Source organism: Camelus dromedarius, chromosome 5 (genome assembly GCF_036321535.1).
Source record: "Camelus dromedarius isolate mCamDro1 chromosome 5, mCamDro1.pat, whole genome shotgun sequence".
In the NCBI taxonomy this organism is placed as follows: Eukaryota; Metazoa; Chordata; class Mammalia; order Artiodactyla; family Camelidae; genus Camelus; species Camelus dromedarius.
Window position 1 is genome coordinate 20,164,233 of NC_087440.1, and position 26,616 is coordinate 20,190,848.

Here is a 26,616-nt window from a genome sequence, read left to right on the forward strand (position 1 = left end):
TTCCTTACTTTCCTTGAGTAATCTTTTTTTTCTTTCTGTCTTTGCATGCTAGGTTCTTTTTTTGCATTTGCAGTAGTTTGTCTGGTTGCCATGTCATTTACTTTCGTCTTCATTATGCTTAAACTGCTCTGCCCACAGTAGGTGCTCTGATGTAACACATTGACACTTTCTCCCAGTATCTGATACCAGTTCATTCTGTCCTCAGAAAAGGATGGGCTTTTCTGTACACAGGAGGAAAGATGCAGCAGGAGGGAGATAGACAGTGGGTTCCAGCTGAAACAGTATGTAGTTATTTGTTGGAATTCTTAGACTCTGAGATTTTGTTCATTATTTTATATGAGGATTTATACTACCTATTTGGTGGGACTGGGGGAGGAGGTGGCTCATCTCACTCCTATAAGCCAAGAAAACTTCCTTCATAGAAAATTAGTCTTACTCTTCACTTTTCCCACTTACCCTGTTTTTCCCCATTTTCCCCCAGCATCCATTTCCCTATTCCTCACTAAAAAGAGGAAAAAACTACACCTACTTCTTTCTATTTTTTGAGAATACAGGTAAAAATTCTCAGGGTTTAGTCAGTTCACCAGTATGGATTCTGGGGGTAGGGCAGCATAGAAGCTAAATCATGCTATGCCACAAGCTCAGCTATAGATCTTGTTTCTGTCCTTGGTGGTTAGTTTTTTAATTGCATTAAATTATACTTCTTCCTTATTGCTGTGACATTCTTTTTCTGATTAGACTATCTTTTGTTCATCTTATGGTAAAATTCCAATCCCATTCCACTCCTAATATACCAGGTTAAGAATGCATCTAACTACTTTAAACCTAAATGAGACCAGTTTGTTTTGAGAGCCTAGAAATGACTATCTGTGCACAGCGGATTGGAATATGAAAATTGGAAGTACAGGCACCGGTTAAGACTATTATGGTAATCCCAAGAAAAGAAGATGGACCCTTACCCAACATGGTGGCAGGAAGGATGGGGGAAAGGGGGGCAAAACCATAAAGGACTTTACTAGACATGAAGAATGAAAGGAAGACCCAGCTTAAAACTCTTCAATAGCTTCCTGTTGCTTTTAGGATAAAAACCAAAGTTCTTAACAAAACTTAATAAGATACACATATGATAAGACTGGGCGCATTCAGGGTGGTATGGCCACAGACTAAAGATACACATCTGACCTCTGCCCATCTCTCTAGCTTTCTCTTATTTCACTCATCCCCTCCATTCTTTTGCTGTCTATGGCCCAGCCACACAGGCATTCTTTCAGGTCCTCAAGTGTATCAAGTAGGCACTCTCCTTCCTAAGGTCCTTGACACGCTGTTCCCCTTGCCTGAAATGCTCTCTCCCCTTCCTTTGTTTGGTTTACTCCTACCTAGCTTTCAAATCTCAATTCAATCCTCATTTCCTCAGGAAAGCCTTCCCTCATCTTTCAAATTAGGCCAGTCCCCCTGTTATGTGTTTTTACAACACTACTTTCCTTCACTTCATTAATCACAGTATAGAATTCACTCCATTTATCAAACATGTAATTATTTCATCCATGCTGCTTTTGCCACAAAATTCTAAACCCTATGAGGACAGAGACAGTCTTTCCTCCTATGAGGACAGAGACAGTCTTTCCTCACAAATATGCCTGGGGAGTCATTAGAATAGTATTTAGCACAAAATATTCATGTGGAATGAATGAACAGTGCATGGATGAATGAATAAATGATAACTCAACTTTTGATCCTAGGTGAGACTAGGAATCTGACAGAAAGTTAAGAGGAAAAACTGAGGGAGTGCCAAGGTAATTCAATGGGGGAAAGGACAGTCTTTTCAACCAACAGTGTCAGAACAATGGATCCCTACATAATGAAAGATGAAATGGGCCCTTACCTGAGAGCATATACAAAAAATAACTCAAGAAGGATCAATGAACTAAATGTGAAAGCTAAAACTATAAAATTTTAAGGAAAAAACATAGGAGAAAACCTTTAAGACTTTGGTCTATACAAGAGACTTCTTAGATACAACACCAAAAATACAATTCATAAAAAAAAATTGATAAATTAGACCTCATCAAAATTCAAAACTTTTGCACTTTAAAAGACAGCATTAAGAAAATGAAAAAACTATCCCATATGAAAAAATGTACTTGTCCTTGTAGAAAAAGCTAAGTCAGATAATGTCATTCCTTGGTTCAAACTCTCAAACATCTTCCCATCTTGAAGCCAAAGCATAAATCCTTACAATGGTCTTAAGGTCCTATATGTTCATGTTTCCCACTATATTTAATAATCTCCCTAACGCTTACTCTGCAGGTACATTGGCCTTTTCATAGTTTCTTGAACATGTAAGCCTGCTCTTTTCATACCCCAGACTTTACCCTGCTCTATTTCTCTCAGCAGCACTTAACCACTATTGAACATAATTCTTTCATGTTTGTTTGCCATCTGTATCCCCCCAAATAAGTGTAAAGCACTTCATTTTGTCCACATATAAATCTCCAGTGAGGAAGGTAATGCCTGGTGCATAATAGTTGTTCATAAAATGTCTACAGAATACAAATTTTAAATGAATGAATTATCATTTTTTCCATTACAAACATGTTGTGCTTCTTCTCTAAAAAAAAAAAAAAAGAAAAGAAAATGAAAAAACAAGTCAAAGACTAGGAGAAATATTTGCAAATCACATATCTGATAAGGATTTGTACCTAAAATATACAAAGAACTCAACAAGAAGACAAACAACCCAATAAAAAAAACTGACAAAAGATTTGAATAGCCATTTTACCAAACATATCCAAACGGCATGAAAAGATTCTGAACATCATTAGTCAACAGGGAAATGCAAATCAAAACCACAATGAGATACTACTTCACTAGAAAGATACCACCCACTAGAAAGGCTATAATAAAAAAGACAATAATAACTTGGTGAGCATGTGGAAAAGTTGGAACCCTCATACATCACTGGTGGAAACAGAAAATGACACAACCACTTTGGAAAGCAGTTTGGCAGTTTTCCTCAAAATGATAACCAGTTATCATAAGACCCAGCAACTCTACTCCTAGGTATCTATCCAAGAGAAATTAAAACACATATCTACACAAAAATGTGTATATAAATGTTTATAGTAGTATTCAGAATAGCCAATAAGTGGAAACAACCCAAATGTCTATCAAGTGATGAATGGATAAACAAAATGTGATATAATCAAACAATGAAATACTATTCGGCAATAAAAAAGAAAGAAGTACTGATACATGCTGTAACAAAGATAAGACTTGAAATTCATCTCTTAGCTTATACAACCTTATACTATTTCTTTCCACTTCTCTGCTTGTTTCTTTACCAAATCCTGTCACCTCCTACCCCCACTCACATCATATTAAAATAAGGAAGAAAATATGCTCCCAAAACAAGAGAGGATTTGGTTTTTATTTCACTCTTTTTCTCACTTACAAAATCGATTTCATTTATTAATCCCAACCACCTTCAAGTCACCATGGTTTCTCCAACTCCATCAACTGTCCTCATGGCATTTTTCAGGTCTTTGTTTTACTTCCCCAATTAAAAAATAAATCCGTCAATAAAAAAAATTTAAATAAATAAATTCAGGGAACATTACTTTGGCTTTTCTCAATTCTGTAACCACTGAAAGCAATCAATGCAGAACTATTTTTATATTGCATGAAATTCAATATCTGACTCATTGAAAAATGACTGGGATCATCCTAAGCAGATCCCTGGGAAGATATTTTGATCCTGTTTGGGAACTGTATTTTAAACATAATAAGAAAACTAAGAACTTTGTGTGACCTTTCCATATATACATTTAAAGTTGTAATAAAGTTTCCTGGCAGGCATTTATGCCCAGATGACTAATGATATTCAAACTAAAAATGTTAAAGTTCTATAGGGGCAAATTTAAATTCCTCTAGATTTCTAAAATTTGGAATCACAAAGCACAAAACTGTAAATCTCAAGTAACACATAGAAATACATGGCTCTAGGCTATTCTTTTGCAGACTATTTGCTTTGCTCAAACTTCAGTATCTTTAAAAAAATTAATAATAACTTACCAAATCCCAAAGTCCAACTTGCCCAGATTTGGCCCCAGCTGCCACCAAAGTTCTAACTTCTGATGGGTGGAGAGCTACTGAGAATATTGAGCCTCTGGTAACTTTACAAACAGTATCTTCACTAATGAACATGCCATTTAAATTGGCTTTGTAGCTGAGAATATTAAAAAGTTAAATTTTAGAAGTCAAAGCAAACTCAGTAGTCAAAACAAGTAAAAAATGATTCAAACAAGAAAAATCATTATTAGTAAATATATGTGGGAAAATTTGAACTTCCTGGTAACCAAGGAAATCAAATTAAAAAATGGGGTACTATTTTTCACTTTTAAAAGCTAGTAGGCTGCAATTAAACACACATTCATATATATTGCTAACAGGAGAGTATACTTATATAAGATTTTCTTAAATTAAAAAAAATGTTTTGGAACACAATTCAGCATGTCCTAAAAGCCACAAAAATGTCCATAATAACTGACACATTAACCTCACTTCTGGAATCTATCCTAAGGAAATAATCCACTATCACAATATACACTTCAACAAACACATACACACGTACAAACACTCAAAACTAAATAGAATACAACTCTAAATACTAAGGGAAGGAGAGGAGGTTAAGTAAATTCCATGTACTCAATGGAGTATTATGCAACTATTTAATAAATTTAAAGACTCTAGTAACACGCAATCACAAAGCTAATGGAAAAGTATAATGCAAAATTGTACATACATTAGAAAATAAAGTAAAAATGTATGTGATTCCATTTTTATTAACACTGAATGAATATATATTACATGCCAGGTACTTTTCTGCTTACTGAAACAAAATCCCTGCATTCATGAAGCTTATATCTTACTGGTATTGCATATGGTGATACTTCAAAAGAAATATACAAAAATGACAGTTGTTAGGGTGGAAATATTATGGGTAATTTTTTCACCTCATTTTCAAAATTTCCTTGTAATGATATAGTCTTTATAACTTAAAGATCTCAGAAAATGTAAAACAAAGGCAAGAAATTTTAACTCACCTTTTGATGCTAGATAACTCCTTCCCTCTGTTTTTACTACTTGTCTGAAACAATGAAGAGACCAAAGTACTAAGTTAATATATTCACCAAAATTTCCTTAACAGATGATTCTAAAAGCTGTAAGTCCTAAATGGTACCTTGCTCAGTTCTGCCCAAGTCTGTAGAAATCCTTTAAATGGTTCACTGTTATCATCTTGATTTTCAGGAGTCATTTCTAAAGGCCCAGGAGGTAACAAAGGCTGCTACAAAAAAGTAAGAAAAAGAAAGTTGATGGTTTTGTCACCCTACCCAACAATGTAAGCGTCAGGTTTCTCACTGCTTTACTTTCAACACCAACAACAGGGGTGAGACGTAGTTAAATATTCAAAAATAGTTGTTCAATGAATGAATGTCAGGTATTGTATAAAGGCATAACATATATTATCTCATTTAATCCCATCAATAATCCAATGAATGAAATAACACATTTTAAAGACACTGGAATGAAACTTAAAGAAGTTAATTTGTCCCAAGTTAACACTGCCAATAACTGGAGCTGCTGGGAATTGATTCAGATCAGTTCAATTTCATTACTCCAAGTTATTATTCTATATCAGGGTTTTTTTAAAATCATAGGTTGTAACCCAGGGATCATGAAATTATCTTAATACATCACAACCAACAGTGTGCTTTAGTGAACAAGAAAATATAGAGTAGAAAATACAAAAGTGTATCACGTGTAGTAAGGATAAGTATCATTTCACAAAAGTTTCGTTTCAGTTTTGTGTGTGTGGAATGTGTTCATTGTAAATATAAATTATCATGGACAGAGGCTTCAAAAAAGACTACCTTGAAAGGTACTCTTCCCATAGCAACTTGATTTGCAATTAGCTCCTAAAGCACCAGGCTAATGAGTGCTATGTTCTAATTTATAATTTAAGCACTTAAATGTAAAGTATTAAAAACAGTAGGTGCTCCTGAATAAAAAATATACTCATAATCTTATTTAGACAATAAATCTGGTAAATAAAACTCTTGCCACTCATTGATAGTATAAAATTAAACTACAGCAAGAGACGCCCATCACAGATTATTTATTATTAACAATATTAATAACTACCATTTATTGCTTACTAAGCCCGTAATATAATGTAAGGAACTTTATAGATACTATTTCATTTAATCTTCACAACACCCCTTTGAAGTTTCTATCATTGCTGCCGTTTTAGAATTGGAGAAACTGGGTTTCAGAAAGGCTAAGGAATTTACTCACAATTCCACAGAAGATAAGCTTGCAGAAATACAGAATCCAACTCAGTCTTTATGACGTTGAAATCGTATTCATTAAACCATACAACTATTATTATTAAATATTAGCACAAGTTATTAAATTAATGAAGTACAAATTAAACATAACTTAACAACCTTTTACTTTCAAACACTTCAAATATTTTTCGTATTTTACCAAGTTATTATATTTGTACTCTTTCTTACACTTTCATCTGCTACTACTATTGGCTGGCTTGGGGCTGCTGGTAATGGAACTCCTGAAGGGTCTACTTTTAGTAATCGCATTGACCTTCTACATCCGGTCTCATTTTCTTTCTTCTTAGGCTTCTTTCTAAAGGAGTAGGAGAGAACTTGTGTTACACTCATAAAGGGTTATATGCATTTATTAATGTTAAGGAGATAACTTCTAGGAATGTATCTCACATTACAAAGATGGCTATACTGATTTTAATTAAAAGTCTTAGGGGGAGGGTATAGCTCAAGTGGTAGAGTACGTGCTTAGCATGCACAAGGTCCTGGGTTCAAACCCCAGTACCTCTTCTAAAAAATAACTAAGTAAACCTAACTACCTTCCCCCATCTACCTCTCCCAAAAATAGTCTGGAAACATCAAAAATGTTCATCACAGGAAGGTGAGAGGTGTTAAATAACTTATGACATACATATGTGAGAGAATACTACACAGCCATAAAAGAGAATGAAATAGAACTTTGTGTGCTGATATGATATGAATTCTAAGATATAAGAAGCAAAAATAAGGTCCAGTACATGCTGAATATGATTCCTTTCTACTTTCACAAGAGGGTTACACAGACACATACATTTGTAATTGCTCAGATTCCAATGGAAGAAAATCCATGAAACTATTAACAGTGGTTTCCTCTAGGGAAGCCTGGAGAACTAAGGTCCAGGATAGGAAAGAGACTTAAATGTTTCATTTCATTCACTTCCACATGGTTTACTTTTTAAAATCATATACATATCTTACTTTTTTATGCACTGCTTTTCCATTAAAAAAAGTAGTTCAGAACTTCCAGCATGTAAGGAGCTTGAAAGACACAGTTCTGTCTTATGAAGTAAAAAGCTGAACAGACTGAAAAATCTAGAATCTTTCTAGAATCCTGAAGAGAAATCAGGGCATAGTGGAAAACACTGACCTCAATACTAGAGAGACAGAGAGGCAAATACAAGGAGTCTCAGCTTACTGGGGCAGAGACTCAAAAATGGAAACCACCAGGCAACCAGTGCCAGAGTAGGAAAACCTGAACTGTGATTGACCAACTGCTGAAGATCCAGTGTAAACAAATCTGACAGTTAAAAACTCCAGGGAAAACCACACAGCTACATGTAAAAGAACGAAACATTTCCTCACATCATATACAAAAATTAACTCAAAATGGATTAAAGACCTGAAACCACTAACGTCCTAGAAGAAAACATAGGTAGTACACTCCTTGATACTGGTCTTAGCAATATTTTTTGGATGTGTCTCCTCAGGGAAGGGCAACCAAAGCAAAAAAATAAACATACGGGACTAATGAAACTTAAAAGCTTTTGCACAGCAAAGAAAACCATCAACAATACAAAAAGGCAACCTACTGAAGGGGAGAAGATATTTGGAAATGATATGTCAGGGGTTAATATCCAAAATATATAAACAGCTCACACAACTCAATATCAAAAAAAAAACAATCCAATTAAAAAGGGCAGAGGATCTGAATAGGCATTTTTCCAAAGAAGACATATAGATGGTCAATAGGCACAGATGATAAGATTAGATCAATAATCATCAAGGAAAGACAAATCAAAACCACATTGAGATATCACCTCACATCTGTCAGAATGGCTATCGTCAAAAATACCAAAAATAACAAGTGTTGTTGAGGATGTGGAGAAAAGGGAATCCTTATACACTGTTGGTGGGGCTGCCACTGTGGAAAACAGTATTGAGGTTCCACAAAAAATTAATAATAGAACTACCATACAATCCAGCAATTCCACCGTTGTGTATATATCTGAAAAAAATGAAACATTAATTTGAAAAAAAAATGCACCTCAATGTCTAGAGCAGCATTATTTACAACAGCCAAGATACTGAAGCAATCTAAGTATCCATTAACAGAAGAACAGGTGAAGAAGATATGATATATATACTACAAATATGTATGGAATATCACTCAGCCATAAAAAAAGAATGAAATTTTGCCATTTGCAACAACATGGATGAACTTGGAGGGTATTATGGTTAGTGAAATAAATCAAAGACAAATGCTTATGTTATCACTTATATGTGGAATCTAAAGAAAACAAATGAGTGAATATAATAAAACAGAAATAGACTAACAGAGAACAAATTAGTGGCTACCAGTGGGGAAGGGAAGGGCAAGATAAAAGTAGGGAATTAAGAGGTACAAACTTCTATGTATAAAATAAGTAAGCGCCAAGGATATATTGTATAGCACAAGAAATATAGCCAACATTTTATAAAAACTGTAGATAAAGTATAAGCTATAAAAATTTTGAATCACTACATTGTACACATGAAACTAATATATATGTATATAACTATACCACAATTTTTTTAAAGTAAAAAAATTAAATTTTAAAAAGTAATGCAATAGAAAAAATAACTCCACAGTGGTCCATACAAAAACCCGCACATGGATGTTTATAACAAATCTGTTTATAACTACCAAATCCAGGAAGCAACCAAGATGTTCTTCACCAGGTGAATGGATAAACAAACTGGGGTATGTTCAAAAGAAATGAGTTACCAAGCCATGAAAGGACATGGGGGAACGTTCAATACATATTACTCAGAAGGCAATCTGAAAAGGCTGTGTGATCCCAATTCATGACTGACATTCGGGAAAAGGCAAAACTATGGACACAATAAGAAATATCAGTGATTGCAAGAGGTAAGGGTGATAAGGAGACGAACAGGCAGAGTACAAATGGTTTTAGGGCAGTGAATACTCTGCATATTACAATGATGGATATATGTCATACATTTGTACAATTCCACAGAAAGTACACCACCAAGAGCGAACCCGGAGGTAAACTACAGACTTTGGGTGATTACGATGTGCCGATGTAGGTTCATCCTCGGTAACAAATGTACTACTCTGGTGAATGATGCTGATTATGGAGGAGGCTGTGCCTGTGTGGGGGCAGGAGATATATGGGAAATCTCTGTACCTTGATCTCAGTTTTGTTGTGAAACTAAAAGTGCTCTAAAAAAATGAAGTCTTTAAAAAGATGGTGAGAACTCACCCTCACAATTTTGTGAGGGAAAAGGAACCATTCTGAAATAGGCCAGAGCACTCTGTTCTTCTTAACAAGGCCTGCCTAAGGAAAAATTAACCAGAGCCTAACCTGCTAGGGTATTATCAGAGGCTAACTGACCTGGAGAAGGGAAATGCCAACAGCAGCCCACTTTTCCATCCTCTCCCACCTAAGCAGGAGGAAAAAAACTAAAACACTTGTGAAGTTTACAATCCAGAGACACTGGCTCATTAAAAGACTGAGAACTAATCACAAGACTATAGCATGCTTCCTGTCCCCTCACACCACACCACCATATTACTGAAGGCCTATTTACAACAGTTTCCTTTTCCTAGTATATCATGTCCAGTTATCAAGAAAAAAAAAATCACAAGGCACATTGAATGGCAAAAAATACAATTTGATGGAACCATCAAAGACCTAGAATTGCCAAAGCATTACTGAAGAGAAAGAAAGAGGCTGGAGGAATAACTCTCCCAGACTTCAGACAATACTATAGAGCTACAGTCATCAAGACAGCATGGTATTGGTACCAAAACAGACATACAGACCAATGGAACAGAATAGAGAGCCCAGAAATGAACCCACAAACTTTTGGTCAACTCATCTTTGACAAAGGAGGCAAGAATATACATTGGAATAAAGACAGTCTCTTCAGCAAATGGTGTTGGGAAAACTGGACAGCAGCATGTAAAACAATGAAGCTAGAACACTCCCTTACACCATATACAAAAATCAACTCAAAATGGATTAAAGACTTAAACATAAGACAAGATACAATAAACCTCCTAGAGGAAAATATAGGCAAAACATTATCTGACATACATTTAAAAAATTTTCTCCTAGAAGAAATAAAAGCAAGAACAAACAAATGGGACCTAATGAAACTTACAAGCTTCTGCACAGCAAAGGAAACCAGAAATAAAACAAGAAGAAAACCTACGGAATGGGAGAAAATTTTTGCAAGTGAAACCGACAAAGGCTTGATCTCCAGAATATATAAGCAGCTCATACGACTCAATAAGAAAAAAATAAACAACCCAATTCAAAAATGGGCAGAAGACCTAAACAAGCAATTCTCCAAGGAAGACATACAAATGATCAAAAAGCACATGAAAAAATGCTCAATATCACTAATTATCAGAGAAATGCAAATCAAAACTACAATGAGGTATCACCTCACACCAGTCAGAATGGCCGTCATTCAAAAATCCACAAATGACAAATGCTGGAGAGGCTGTGGAGAAAGGGAAACCCTCCTACACTGCTGGTGGGAATGCAGTTTGGTGCAGCCACTATGGAAAACAGTGTGGAGATTCCTCAAAAGACTAGGAATAGACTTACCATAGGACCCAGGAATCCCACTCCTGGGCTTGTATCCAGAAGGAAATCTACTTCAGGATGACACCTGCACCCCAATGTTCATAGCAGCACTATTTACAATAGCCAAAACATGGAAACAGCCTAAATGTCCATCAACAGGTGACTGGATAAAGAAGAGGTGGTATATTTATACAATGGAATACTACTCAGCCATAAAAACCGACAACATAATGCCATTTGCAGCAACATGGATGCTCCTGGAGAATGTCATTCTAAGTTAAGTAAGCCAGAAAGAGAAAGAAAAATACCATATGAGATCGCTCATATGTGGAATCTAAAAAACAAAAACAAAAACAAACAAACAAACAAAAACAAAGCATAAATAAAGGACAGAAATAGACTCACAGACAGAGAATACAGACTTGTGGTTACCAGGGGGGTGGAGGGTGGGAAGGGATAGACTGGGATTTCAAAATTGTAGAATAGACTACACTGTATAGCACAGGGAAATATACACAAAATGTTATGATAACTCACAGAGAAAAAAATGTGACAATGAGTGTGTATATGTCCATGAATAACGGAAAAATTGTGCTGAACACTGGAATTTGACACAACATTGTAAAATGATTATAAATCAATAAAAAATGTTAAAAAAAATACAATTTGAAAAGATAGAGCACAGACATAGAGAACAAACTAGTGGTAACCAGTGTGGAGAGGAAAGGGAGGAAGGGTAAGATAGGGGTAGGGGATTAAGAGATACAAATGACTATGCATAAAATAAGTAAGCTACAAGGATATACAGTACAACACAGGGAATATAGCTAATATTTTATAATAATTATAAATGGAACATAATTTTTAAAAATTGTGAATCACTATTTTGTACATGTGAAATGTATATAATATTGCATATCAATTATACTTCAATTTAAAAAAAAAGAAAAGACAGAGCAAGCTTCAGAATGAGGCACAGCAGAAATGCTGGAATTATCTGACTAGGAATTTAAAACAACTGTGACTAATATGCTAAGGGTTCTAATGGATAAAACAGACACCATGCAAGAACAGAGAGGCAATGTAAACAGAATGATGCGAATCCTAAGAAAGGACCAAAAAGAAATGCCACAAATCAAAAACTATAACAGAAGTGAAGAATGCCTTTGATGGGCTTATTAATGGACTGGACATGGCTGAGGATAGAATCTCTGAGCTTGGGGATATCTCAACAGGAACCTCCAAAACTGAAAAACAAGGAGAAAAAAAGACTGAAAAAACAGAAAAGAATATCCAAGAATGTAGGTAACTAAAAAAGTGTAACATACACATAATGGGGATACCAGAAAGAGAAGAAAGAGACATAAAAACAGAAGAAATATTTGAAACAATAACAACTGAGAATTTCCCCAAAGTAATGTCAGACATCAAACCATCGACCCAGGAAGCTCAGAGAATGTCAAGCAAGATAAATGCAAAAAAAAAAAAAAAATCCAAAACAACAAAAATAAAACAAGAACAACAAAAAAAAAAATCTACAACTAGACAATTCATTTCCAAACTACAGAAAATCAAAGATAAAGGAAAAAATCCTGGAAGTAGCCAAGAGGTAAAAAGCACCTTACTTATAGAAGAACAAAGATAAGAATTAAACCCACCTTCTCAGATACCATGCAGGCAAGGAGAGAGGGGAAATATTTAAAGTGTTGAAAGAAAAAAATAATCCAACCTAAAATTCTGTACCCAGGAAAATTATCTATCAAAAGAAGACCAAATTAAATCTAAAGTAAGCAGAAAAAAAATAATAAAAATTAGAGCAGATCAATGAAATTGAAAACAGAAAATCAACAGAGAAAAGCCAACAAAACCAAAACCTGATTCTTTGAAAAGCACCCCACACACAAAAAAAAATCAATAAGCCTCAGGCTAAGAAAAAAAGGACACAAATTACTAATATCAGAAATGAAAGAGAGGACTCACTACAGATCCTATGGCTATTCTAAAAAGATAATAAAGGATAATATGAATCACTCTATACCTACATATTTGATAACTTAGATGAAATGGACCAATTCCTTAAAAGACACAATTTGCCAAAACTCACACAAGAAACAATCTGAAGAGGACTATACCTATTAAAGAAATTGAATCAATAATTAATAACCTTCCAAAACAGAAAGCATGAGGCTGTACTGATGAATTCTACCAAACATGTAAGGAAAAAATTATATTAATTCTCTACAATCACTTTCAGAGGATGGAAGCAGAGGGAATACTACCTAGCTCATTCTATGAGGCTAACATTACTCTAATATCAAAACCAGACATTACAAGAACAGAAAACTACACATCAATATCTCTCATGAGCATAGACGCAAAAACCCTCAACAAAATATAGTAAACTGAATCTAATAATGTATTAAAAGCATTATAAAAACCACACCAAGTGGAGTATATCCCAGGTATGCAAGACTAGTTCAACACATGAAAGGCAATTAGTGTAACCCATCCCATCAACAGGCTAAAAAAGAAAAATCACATGATCTTATCAACAAATGCAGAAAAAGCATTTAACAAAGCCCAACACCCATTCATACTAAAAACTCTCAGTAAACTGGGAATAGAGAACTTCCTCAATAATACCTACAAGAAAATCTATAGCTAATATATTTACTGGTGAGAAATGACAAGCTTTCCTACTGAAATCAGGTAAAAGACAAAGATAACCTTTCTCATCACTCCTTTTTAAAACTGCACTGAAAGTTCTACCTAATGCAATAAGACAAGAAAAGGAAATAAATAATACACAGATTGAGAAGGAAGAAATAAAACTGTATTTGTTCACAGATGACATGTTTAGTCTACGCAGAAAATTCTAAAGAATGGACAAAAAAAATTCCTGGAACTAATAAATTATTGTAGTAAAGTTAGAAGGTAAAATAGAATACAAAGTTAATATACAAAAGTCAACTGCCTTCCTATATACTAGCGATAAACAAGTGAAATTTGAATTTAAAAATATAATCCATTTGTATTACCACCCCAAAAATGAAATACTTAGGTATAAATCTAAGAAAATATTTATAAGATTTATGAGGAAAACTACAAACTCAGATGATCAAAATCAAAAAACTAAATAAATGGAGACAGATATTCCATGTTTGTTGATCAGAGTCAATATTGTCAAGATGCCACTTCTTCCCAGCTTGATCTATAGATTCAAGGCAATCCCAATCAAAATACCAGCAAGATATTTTGTGAATACTAACAGTTTAAGTGGAGAGGCAAAAGACACTGACTAGCTAACACAATAGTGAAGGAGAAGAACAAAGTTGGAGGATTGACTACACAATATTAAGACTTACTTTATGAGGGTGGGTATAGCTCAGTGATAGAAAGCATGCTTAGTATGCACAAGGTCCTGGGTTCAATCTCCAGTACCTCCATTAAAAGAAAAAAGTTTGGAGACTACTGCCATTAAAGGGTTAAAAAAAAAAGACTTATTTGAAAGCTGTAATAAGCAAGACAGTATGGTACTGATGAAAGAAGGGACAAATTGATCAGTACAAGAGAATAAAGAACCCAAAAATAAACCCACATAAAAATAGTCAACTGATCTTTGATAAAGAAGCAAAGGCAAGACAATGGAGCAAAAATAATCTTTTCAACAAATGGTGCTGAAATAGATGGACTATGCACAATGCAAAAAAAAAAAAATTAATCTAGACACAAAATTTACACTCTTCACAAAATTAACTCAAAATGTATCATAGACCTAAATGCAAAATGCAAAATTATAAAACTCCTGGAAGATAACAGGAGAAAATCAAATGACCTTGATTATGGCAATACATTTTTTAGAAGTAACAAAAAAGACACAATCCAAAGAAAAAACTGATACAGTGAACTTCTGCTCTGCAAAAAACTATATCAAGAGAATGAGAAGACAAGCTACAGTATGGGAGAAAATATTTGCAAATACATTTGATAAAGAACTGTTATCCAAAATATACAAAGAACTCCCAGTCTGTCCCTTCCCACCCCTCTCCTCCTTGGCAACCACAAGTTTGTATTCTATGTCTATGACTCTGTTTCTGTTTTGTATGTATGTTCTTTTCTTTTTTTTTTAGATTCCACATATGAGCGATCTCATATGGTATTTTTCTTTCTCTTTCTGGCTTACTTCACTTGGAATGACATTCTCCAGGGACATCCATGTTGCTGCAAATGGCATTATGTTGTCGGTTTTTATGGCTGAATAGTATTCCATTGTATAAATATACCACATCTTTATCCAGTCATCTGTTGATGGACATTTAGGCTGTTTTCATGTCTTGGCTAAGTTCAAAATTTGTAGATACTGACAGGCATATGCAGAATAGATAAACAAGATTATACTGTATAGCACAGGGAAATATATACAAGATCTTGTGGTAGCTCATAGTGAAAAAAATGTGACAATGAATATACGTATGTTCATGTATAACTGAAAAATTGTACTCTACACTGGAATTTGACACAACATTGTAAAATGACTATAACTCAATAAATACTTCATCTTTTTAAAAAAATAAATAAATAAAACAAAAATATACAAAGAACTCTTAAAACTAAACAATAAAAAAAAAACTTGATTTTAAAATGGGTCAAAGACACCTCACCAAAGAATATGGGAAATAAGCATATGAGAAGATGCTCCAAGTCATATGTCATCAGGGAAATGCAAATTAAAACATTATACCCCTATTAGAATGGCCAAAATCCAGAGCTCTGGTGACACCAAATACTGGTGAAGACATGGAACAACAAGAACTCTCACTAACTGCTGCTGTGAATACAAAATGACATATCCACCTTGAAAGATAGTTTGGTTTCTCATAAAACTAAGCAAAACTCTTGCCACTCTTGCCACGCAATCCAACAATTGTACTCCTTGGTATATCCAAAGGAGTTGAAAACTTATGTCTACACAGAAACCTGCACTTTACAGCAGCTTTGTTCATAACTGCCAAAACTTGGAAGCAACCAAGATATCCTCCACTAGGCAAATTGATAAGTAAACTGCAGTACATCCAGACAATGGACTATTATTCAGTGCTAAAAAGAAGCAAGCTATCAGGCCATGAAAAGACATGAAGAAACTTAAATGCAATAAAGGCAATCTGAAAAGCCTACATACTGTATGATTCCAACTACACAACATATTAGAAAAGGCAAAACTATGGAAACTGTAAAAAGATCAGTGGTTCCCAGAGGTTGGGTGTGGAGAGGGATGAAAAGGCAGAGCACAGAGGATTTTTAGGGCAGTGAAAATACTGTGTATGATACTATAATGGTGGGTACATGTCCTTGTATATTTGTACAAACCCACAGAAAGTACAATACCAAGAGGGAACCCTAAGGTAAACTATGGGCTCTGAGTGATTATGATGTGTCAATGTAGGTGCATCTGTGGTAATAAATGTACCATTCTAATGAGTGATGTTGATAACGGGGGAGGCTATGCATGTACAGGAGTAGGGAATATATGGGGAATCTCTGTATTGTCCTATTTTGCTGTGAACCTAAATCTGCTCTTAAAAAAGGTTCACTAAAAAATGTTGGGGAAAGATAGGCTCAAGGATGTACTGTACAACACAGGGAATATAGCCAATGTTTTGTTGTAACTGTAAATGGAAAGTAACTTTTAAAATTTTTATAAAAATTTTTTAAATTTCTTTAAATGTTGGGTAAAGAGAAGCTTCTGAAATTACTTCCAAAAATTCACATACAAAAACTCAACTATAGTCCACATTAGTTCAGAAATATGAGTAGTTAACTATTATTTATTTAAAGTATACTATGTGTTAGAAACTGTCCTAAGCATTTAATACCTCACTTAATCTTCAAAGAAAAGTCTCAGTATATGGAATAACATGGATTTTTACATATACTTCTCCCAGAGAAGCCCATTTCCAGAGAGAAACTCAGACATAAACACCAAAAGACTTAAAAATATTCAGAACAGCAGTCTTCATAATAATGAAAATCTGGAAACAACTCAACTGTCCAACAACAGGATAGTAAAGCATAGTACAATCATACAGGAGAAAAACAAGATGAAATAAAGCTGTACACATCAACATGAGTAAATTCTAAAACATAAAAATATAGAGATGACCAAAATAAAATCCCAGAATATAAAAATAGCATATTATGTGAATATCAATAACAGGTAAGAATAAACAAAATATTCCTTAAAGATACATTCACAGACAACAAAACTGTAAATAAATGCAGAGTAACTATCACAAATTTCAGCATATCTGGACGGAGGGATATATATTGGCCTTCAAAGGTACTGTAAATTTCTCTTGACCTGGATGGCAGGTACATGAATGGGCGCTTGAATTACTAGTACTTTTGCAACTATACAAATATTTCACATGTGCTTCTTTGTATGTATAATATATTTACTAAATTTAAATAACTTAAACCCCTCTAGATTGGCATAATGCCAACTTTGCAGATAAGGAAAAAAAATTACATAAATTGCCCAAAGTTAATATCATAGCTATAAGTTGCTGAATTGAAACTTGAAATCAAGTTTGCCAAATTTCAAAAGCTATGCTCTTTCCTCTATATTATATAACTTCTGCTCAACCTACTTAATACTAATACTTACACAACTACTAAATGCTAGAAGTTTGTGACTTAGGTGATTTAGGAAAAATCACAAATCTTTCCTAATAAAAAATATTCAAATATAAAGCTATTGATCAACTGACAAAATAACTAATGCTATTATTCTCCAGTGTTAAAAATGTTTGTCTTATAACAACTGTTCACACTCACAAATACCTGGCCATGATTGATTAACACTTTAGCTTTTCTCAAGCTGGTTGATCTATATTGAAATCAAATTAAAATCAATTAAATCAAATTCAGTCAATTAAAGGATGCTACATTTCATTTGCATCTAGCACTAAATAAATGATCTAATGATGTCAAAATTTTTAGTTTCTTAATTTATCCATAAGCACTGCTAAAATGCAGAGAAGAGAACTTAAACTAAGGAATTCTGAAATTCAAACCCTGATACTTCCACTTATGAGCTATTTTAACCTTGAGAAAATTACTTTATCTCTTTGAGTCTGTTCTCTATCTCACAAATTTTTGCCAGAATTAAATGAGATGAGGAGGGTATAGTTCAGTGTAGAGTGTGTGCTTAGCATGCACAAGGTCCTGGGTTCAATTCGTAGTACCTCCAGTAAAAAAATAAAAATTAAAAAAAATTAAATGAGACAGTATAGAACAAAAATTTTAGGTCACTGCAGTACATTTCATAGATGTACAATAAATGCTCATCTCCTTTCTTTATTCTAGGAATGGGAAAGAAAGAAAGAAAAAAGAGAGCCAGAGAAATAAAGTAGAAGAATCTTTAAGAATAACAGCTTCCTAGGCAAAAATAAGAATAATCTAGTGGAAATAAAGATTTCCCTCCAATAGCAGCAGCAGTAAATATAAACAAAATTCATCTCTCAAGATTCTATTTCCTCTATAGTCCTTTGATAAGATGAGAACTTTAGAGTTATCAAAAGGCAGCATTCTCTCAGAGATTCTATAAAAGAGTAAATTACAGATTTTCTGATCTACTACTTATTTTACTATGTCAAACCATTTTTTCAAATTATAAAACAATTCAGCAAGGTATCATGGTACAGGCATTGTAAATCGAATCTTTTACCTTTTGGATTCAGTAGGTTGTCTCTTCTTTACTATTTCACGGAGCCTTGCAGCTGACTGCAAAATAAACAAAACATATACACATAAAAATGCTATCTTATAACTATATAGCTTACCTTCTAAAAGCTTAACTATCTGCTACTATATACACACTAAACTAAAATCTATACAGGAAATAAAAATCCTTAAGATAATACCTGTTTTGGGTAGTAGACATGAGACAAATACACTATTAATAATAAAAACAAGTATGTAATACTGCCTAAAGTACTGACATTCTGATACCTTGGACCAGGTCACTAATGAGTTTACATGATTAAACACTAAACATTTATCAAATATACTATTGCAAATTAAAAGGTTTAACTTCTACTACAGGCAAGCCTACTTTGATAGTTTTAGAAAAGTTATAGGTTATACTTCGATAAATCACATTGTAATTTGTTAACTAAAACCAAAATTAGAGCTACTTTGTCTAAATCTCTGATGAATTTTCAACTGTCAGTGACTCAACAATTTAGTCCCTTATATTAATTCACCCTCCATCCCCGTAAGATGCAAACACACCCTGAATATTTAGGAATCTGGTATTCAGAAAAATCAATTAATTATTTAATAAAAGCCAAGGGCTTAATGTCTTTTGGGGGAAAGCATCACATACCCTTCTAAATAGCTATCCTCTCACACACAGAAGCTTTATCACCAGTGTAAAGATCTCCAATGCAAATTATACATTCAGTTATAATGATTATAAAACATCAGCGTACGTCTGGCCATTTATCTTAAAGCTTCTTATACAAAGCATATTTCCACCTATTTTTAAAGTTTAAGATTAAAAAAAAAAAGCTGTCCTCTCACTCCTCTATCACACATCCTTTAACTCATCCCTCCCCACTTCACCTTTAACCTTTAGTTAAGGTAACCACTTGGAACATACCCTGTTTCTTCGAATTCAAGATAGCCATTCGTAAGGACACCATTATTTTATGTACCACCAAAAGGAAGGCGAAAGATACCAGTTACACTTTTAATATGCCAATTTCAAAAAAAAAATTAAAATTTAATATAAAAATATTAAAACTAATTTTAGTTTTAATATTTCATTTTCAGGGAAAAAATTCCTTGGAATTAATAAAATACAGTAACCTCTTGCCCCTAATTTTACCCTCCCTCATTTGACACTATGAAACCTGATACTCTACGTGTTTTATTGACCTACTATTAGTAAAAGGAATGGCATCTTGGTTTTAATTAAAAATTCCACACAAACCTCAGACAAGTGCAGAGAAGCAAAAAAGTTTGCATTTTCTGATATGTTTTTCAGTCTCTTCCTTTCATACGGTGACAATCCTGAAAAATCATCCTATGAAATTAGATCAAAAACATTGTTACTTTACATAATCCATAGCAAAATCACCTCACAAAACTAGTTGCATTCTCTGCATGTGTTATTTCTTTCAAATTGCACCTACTCTATTTTACACTCTCTTATCAAACAGCACATAATCTTTGCTGCATTGGATACTGAATGAAAAAGCTGGAATGTGGGATAATTACAGAGTATCTGTATGGCTTCCCAATTAAATAACAAGTGAACTTGTACTATTTCTCAAAGTTATCTTTTTATGAGACAAAACAAGAAAGAACTTAGTAACAGAAAATTTTAAACTTATTGAAATGGTTCAGGAAATTTAGAAAAGAGTGCAAAAATAAAGAGATAAACATACAGGCTGAGAAGGCAATTTTAAAACTAGAGAATCTTGGAGTCCAATATACAGCTAATAGTTGTGAGGGGGAAAAGAGCAGAGAAAATGGAGGAGAGACAATTAGAGAAATAATGCCAGAAAGTTTCTCAAAACCAAAGATACGAGTTTCCAGATCAAAAGAGTATGCAACACAACAAATGAAAAAGACTCAAGCCTGGGCACATCATCACAAAATTTCTTAATACCTGAGATGAGCTGAGATAGAAGATCCTAAAAGCGTGCAAAGGGAAAAATAAACCACAAAGAGCCCAGAATCAGAACAATACTAACTTTTCAATATCGAGGGAAGCTAGAAGACAATGAAAAATGCATTAAAAATTCTAAGGAAAAATCAAAATTCTTTTGAACTTACGATTCTAAAATCAATTAAGCTAACAATCAATGAAAAGCATAAAGACTTTTCCAGACATGCAAACTACCTCTCATACACGTTTTTACAGGAAACTACTATAAGCTTCATTTTAATAAAATGAGAGAATAAACCAAGAAAGAAAAAGACAGGATCCAGGATACAGAAGTTCCAGCACAGGACAGATAAAAGAAATTCAAAGGAAAATAGTAGAAAGGCCAAGAAAAAGTAAAAACAGTCCAGAGTTCAGAAGATGGAGGGCCCCAGAAAAAATTTCATGAGGAAAATATGTACATACATGAAGCAATTAGAATTCTTTGATTTATATGGAGAAAAATTTTACAACTTTGGTGAATCGTGGACTGTATGTAATAAGGATGTGGGAAGGGAAAACATGGAAAGAGAAGGGGTGGCACACGTGTAAAAGATGTGGGATGAAAGAAACAAATCTTCATCTTCCATAGAAGTCAATAGAGAATGTGGGAGGGAAAAGCTAAAATGGCTAAAAGTACAATTGGTCTATTGAGTAGCAATCACAGAGAGGTAAGTGGCAGAAATTTTCTGGGTGTTTTGATTTGTTTCTGTGTATATGTGTGTGTACATATGGATTTACTTCTGTATGTGTATATATATAGATATACACATGAAATTATATGACTTAAACATGTATGTAAATTAATTTGACCAAAACAAGGATTGTTCTCACACACACATAAAATAGCGGCAGCAAAGGTGAAAGGTTATCACCTTTAAAACTGCTTTTTAGAGAAAAACATCATCACCATCATCATCAAGGACTTCCTAAGAATCTATTTCAAAATGATACATAGATCAAAGGAACAAACTTAAAACCACAGCAAAAATTTTAAAAATTTATTATGAAAAAGCATCAGACAGTTTTGAGAAGTGTGTGTAATTCAGACTATTGTCACCCACTATCCATGCCTCAAAAACTTGCAACATAAAAGACCAAGAAAATAACATCAAAGTGGGCTCTCAAAGTAAACACAATACAAGAAATAGAAATTAAAAAAAACAACAGAACTCCACTATCTTCAGAGATACTTGAGAAGTTACTACATCCATTAAACAAGAAAAGAAGTGCTATTTTTAAAAAAAAATCAAAGAAGAAAAATAACTGAGTTAAAAATATACTTGTTTTGATAACTAAAATATATCATCCATAACAGCATCAAAAAGAATAATATAACAAAATGCAAGGCTTGTACACAGAAAATTACAAAATATTGAAGGAAATTAAAGATTTAAGTAAATGGAAAGAGGTCCCATATTCAAATATTGAAAGACTTAACATTGTTGGAGGTCCCTTCTAGTTGCCTAATGGGATGCTGCCCCATTCATGAACTAACTAAAGCCAATCTGATTTTCAAATTTAAAAAAAAAAAAAAGACAATATTGTTAAAATGGCAATACTTCCCAAAGTGATCTACAGATTCAATGCAATTTCTATCAAAATTCTAAATGCCATTTTTGCAGAAATGGACAAGTTGATATTAAAATTCATACAGAAATACAAGGGACTCAGAACAGCCAGAACAATCTTGAAAAAGAAGAACCAAGTTACAGGACTCACACTTGCTTATTTCAAAACTTACTACACAGCTACAGTAATTAAAATGGTGTGGTACCAGGGTGAGGATATAGCTCCATGGTAGAGTGTGTGCTTAGCATGCACAAGGTCCTGGGTTCAATCCCCAGTACCTTTATTAAAATAAATAAGTAAACCTAATTACCTCCCACCTTCAAAAACAAAAAAACAAAAAACAAAACACAGTGTGGTACCAGCATAAGGACAGACAGATCAACTGAATAAAACTGAGAGTCTAGAAATAAACCAATACTACCTATCTATGATGAATTTATTTTTGATAAGGGAGTCAAGACTATTCAATGGGAAAGAAGAGTCTTGCCAACAAATTGTTCTGAGACAACAATTGTTCTGAAATCCACATGCAAAAGTATTAATTTGGATCACTATCTCACAATATACATAAAAATCAAAACAGATCAAAGACCTAAATGTAGGAGTTAAAACTATAAAATTCTCAGAAGGAAATAGAGGTGTAAATCTTCATAACCCTGGATTAGGCAGTGGTTTCTCAGCTATGAACACCAAAGCACCAGCAATGAAAGAAAAATTGATAAATTGGACTTAAAGTTAAAATTTTTAACTAAACATTAAATTAGAATTTAAAATGTTTGTATGTCCAAGGACATTATCAAGAAAGTGAGAAGAAAGTCCAAAGAATGAGAGAAATATTTGCAAATGATGTAGCTAATAAAGGCATCGTGTCCAGAATAAGAATATATTAAAAAATTCCTACAATTGAACAAAAAAAAGACAACCTACTTTTTCAAATGGGTAAAGGATTTGAGAAGACATTTTTCCAAAGTACAAACTGCAAATAAGCACATGTAAAGATGCTCAACATCATTAGTCTTTAGGAAAATGCAAACCAAAACCACAATGAGACACCATTTCAAATCCCCTAGAATGGCTATAATCAAAAAGACAAACAATTAAGGACATTATGTTAAGCAAAAAAAGACAAATACTATATGATTCCACTTATATGACATACCTCAAACAGTCAAATCCACAGAGACAGAAAGTAGAAAGGTAGTTGTCAGGGGCTGGGAGGAGGTGAGGGAAAGGGGAGTTATTTAATGAGTGCAGAATTTCAGATTTGCAAGATGAAAAGAATTCTGGAAGTTGATTTCAACAATGTGAATGTACTTTACTGAACTGTCACTTAAAAACAGTAAAGCTAGTAAACTTTACATGTATATTTTACCACAACTAAATTTTGTTCAATCTTTAAAGATAAACATTAACAAGTATTGGCAAGGGAGTAGAGAAACTGGATTTTTCATACATTGCTAGTGGGTATGTGAAAATGCTGCAGCCACTTTGGGAAACAGTTTGACAGTTCCTCAAAAAGTTAAACAGAGTTACCATATGACCCAGCAATTTCACTCCTAGGAATATACCCAAGAGAATGGAAAATGTTCATGCAAAATCTCACAAGTAAATGTTCATCGCATTATTCCTAATAGCAAAAGAATGAAAACAATGCAAATGTCCATCAACTGACAAACAGATAAACAAAAACATTCACAGAATGGAATATTATTCAGCCATTAAAAGGAATGAAGTACCAATACATGCTACAACATAAATAAACCCTGAAAACATGCTAAATGAAAGAAGCCAGACAAATAAAGCCACATACTGTAGAATTCCATTTATATGAAATGTCCAGAATAGGCAAATCTATTGAGACAGAAAGTAGATGAGTAGTGTCCAGGGCTAGGGGAGGGAGGAGTTGGGGTTGGTGATAACTACTAATGGGTATGGGGTTTCTTTTTGGAGTGATGAAAATTTCTGGAATTGGATAGTGGCAATGGGTGCACAACTTTATGTGTATATACTAAAAAACAATCATATACTTCTAAATAGTAAATTTTATGTTATGTGAATGATAGCTTAATAAAAAATGAATATATGCTTGATGACAGAAATCAGATATTTACATAATCTCAAAAGTATTTAGCAATTACAAAGAGAAAAAAAGTAAGTTTACATTGGAGAATCCTGGCAGGCAACACCTTAGCCAACTGATCAAAGGCAACATCACCAGTAAAATAAATCAACATGTACACCCTGATATGATGCACTGAGGGCACATTCATGTCTGTGGTATCCTTCCCCAAAATGCAAAACCTTAATCTAATCATGAGGAAATAGCAGACAAATGCAAATAGAGGGACATTATACAAAATAACTGTCCAGTACTCTTCAAAAGTGTCAAGGTCATGAAAGGCTGAGAAGCTGTCTCCAGATCTACAGAGACATCGCAACTAAATGCACTGTGTGATCCTGGACTGGATGTTGGAACAGAAGAAGGACATTAGTGGAAAAACTGGCAAAATCCTAATAAATTCTGCACTTAAGTTAACAGCATTGTACCAAAATTAATTTCTTAGTTTGATAAATGTTCTATGGTTATGTATGATATTAACATAAGAGGAAGCTGAGTAAAAGATATAGGGAAACTACTATTTTTGCAATTTTTCTGTAAGTCTAAAATTTTCTCAAAATTAAAAAAATTAACTTAAGCACAGGGAACTATATTCAATATCTTGTAATAACCTTTTTTTAATTTTTTTTATTGATTTATAATCATTTTACAATGTTGTGTCAAATTCCAGTGTGTAATAACCTTTAATGAAAAAGAATATGAAAATGAATATATGTATGTATGTGCATGACTGGGACATTGTGCTATACACTAGAAATTGACATATTGTAACTGATTGTACTTAAGTTTTAAAAAAATTAACTGACGAAATGCTTCATGAAGCTAAAATATTTAATAGACGCACTGAGAGAGAAAATTTAGCAAACTTCCTGGAAAAGAAAATAAGATTCTAGACTTGCAGGCCAAGACACTTGTCTTCGATGTGACAGAAACCATCCTTCGTTTGGGAAGAAACAAGCTTATAAACTAATACTGTTCCTAAAGCATGGTTCCACAAAGCCTTAGCCACTTTATCTCAAAAAGATAATTAACGAAAAGGAAGAAAACAAAAGAATGAAATGTTCTATGAAAAACGCTGAGCATTTCTGACTCTGTTTCACTATCTCATGTTCTAATTTCTGATCCTATTTTCCTTACATCAGACTAAAATCTGCTTTATATTAGCCTCACATACTCAGAATTTTAGTCTAAAAGGCCAAAGAGATAATCTAATCCAATGGTTCTCAAAGTGCAGTCCTGGAGCATATAGCATCAGTGTCTCTAGGAATCCATATTAGACATGCAAATTCTATACCCATCTCCAAAACTTGTGAATCAGAAACTCTGGTGGTAGAGCCTGCAATGGAGTTTCAACAAGCAAAAGTTTGAGAACCACTTATCTTATCCAATCCCCTCTCTGTAGAGGTGATTTGCTTAAAGGTATAAGGTTTCTTAGAAGTGGCGACACCTAAAACCTAGGCTTCCAACTCCCAGTCCAAGGCACTTATGACATACCCAATGCTGTCCCACCATAGATCCTAGCTCATAACAACATTGCCTTGATTATCCTATCTCCCTTTCCCTACTATTATTTTCTGCTCTAGTTCCATCAACTTTTCCTCATGTGGTATGGTTTTATCTTGTCCTGCATAAAATTTGTCATTTTAAATGAAGTACAAACACTCCTGGTAGGCAATAGAAGCCAAAAGAATTACATGTTTAATTCCTTAAAATGGTTTGAACTCTTAAATAGAACTTTTACTCCTGTATCTTCTCTCCTCCATCAATTGTCTCCTTTTTGTATTTAAAAGAAACATTATTCAGCACATCAATGCAATCAATTAATGATTTTCCTACCCTGCTATCAAGGGTCACTCAAATGCTGTATGTTCCACAAGCCAACTTCTTCTGGTATATTGTGCATAAGTAAGTAAAGATGAGCAAGACACCATAAAGTATGAGTAAACTCAAAAATACATGCAATAGGCAGAGGGTATAGCTCAAGTGGTAGAGCACATACTTAGCATGCATGAGGTCCTGGGTTCAATCCCCGGTATCTCCTCTAAAATTAAATAAATACTAACTACTAATTACTTCCCCCCCCAATAGAAATAAGTAAATTAATCAATGCAATAAACTGAGAGGAAGAAAAAGGGAAACAAAGGAAAGATTAAGTCAATCTTCTCCTTGACAAACCAAAACCAAGAGCAAAAGTAACCCAAGGAAGTTACCTGTTAAGCATTTAAAAAAGAAAAT

At 33.8% G+C, this 26,616-nt stretch overlaps 1 protein-coding gene across 6 annotated transcripts in view; it reads right to left on the minus strand.

Moving 5' to 3' along the window:
- The window catches only part of WDR76 (WD repeat domain 76), a 50,089-nt gene that overhangs the window by 19,966 nt on the left and 3,507 nt on the right, over positions 1-26,616 (minus strand). For 4 of the 6 annotated variants that reach the window (XM_031453168.2, XM_031453167.2, XM_031453166.2 and 1 more), the window contains 6 exons: positions 19,974-20,066; positions 18,705-18,760; positions 6,576-6,702; positions 5,240-5,344; positions 5,103-5,146; positions 4,072-4,225 (listed from right to left, as the gene is read on the minus strand). In XM_031453168.2, coding sequence (XP_031309028.1) covers positions 4,072-4,225; positions 5,103-5,146; positions 5,240-5,344; positions 6,576-6,702; positions 18,705-18,760; positions 19,974-20,066 — 579 coding nt within the window. The remainder of the gene's footprint in view (positions 1-4,071; positions 4,226-5,102; positions 5,147-5,239; positions 5,345-6,575; positions 6,703-18,704; positions 18,761-19,973; positions 20,067-26,616) is intronic. The other 2 variants (XM_010994924.3, XM_064485650.1) reach the window with 1 other exon arrangement.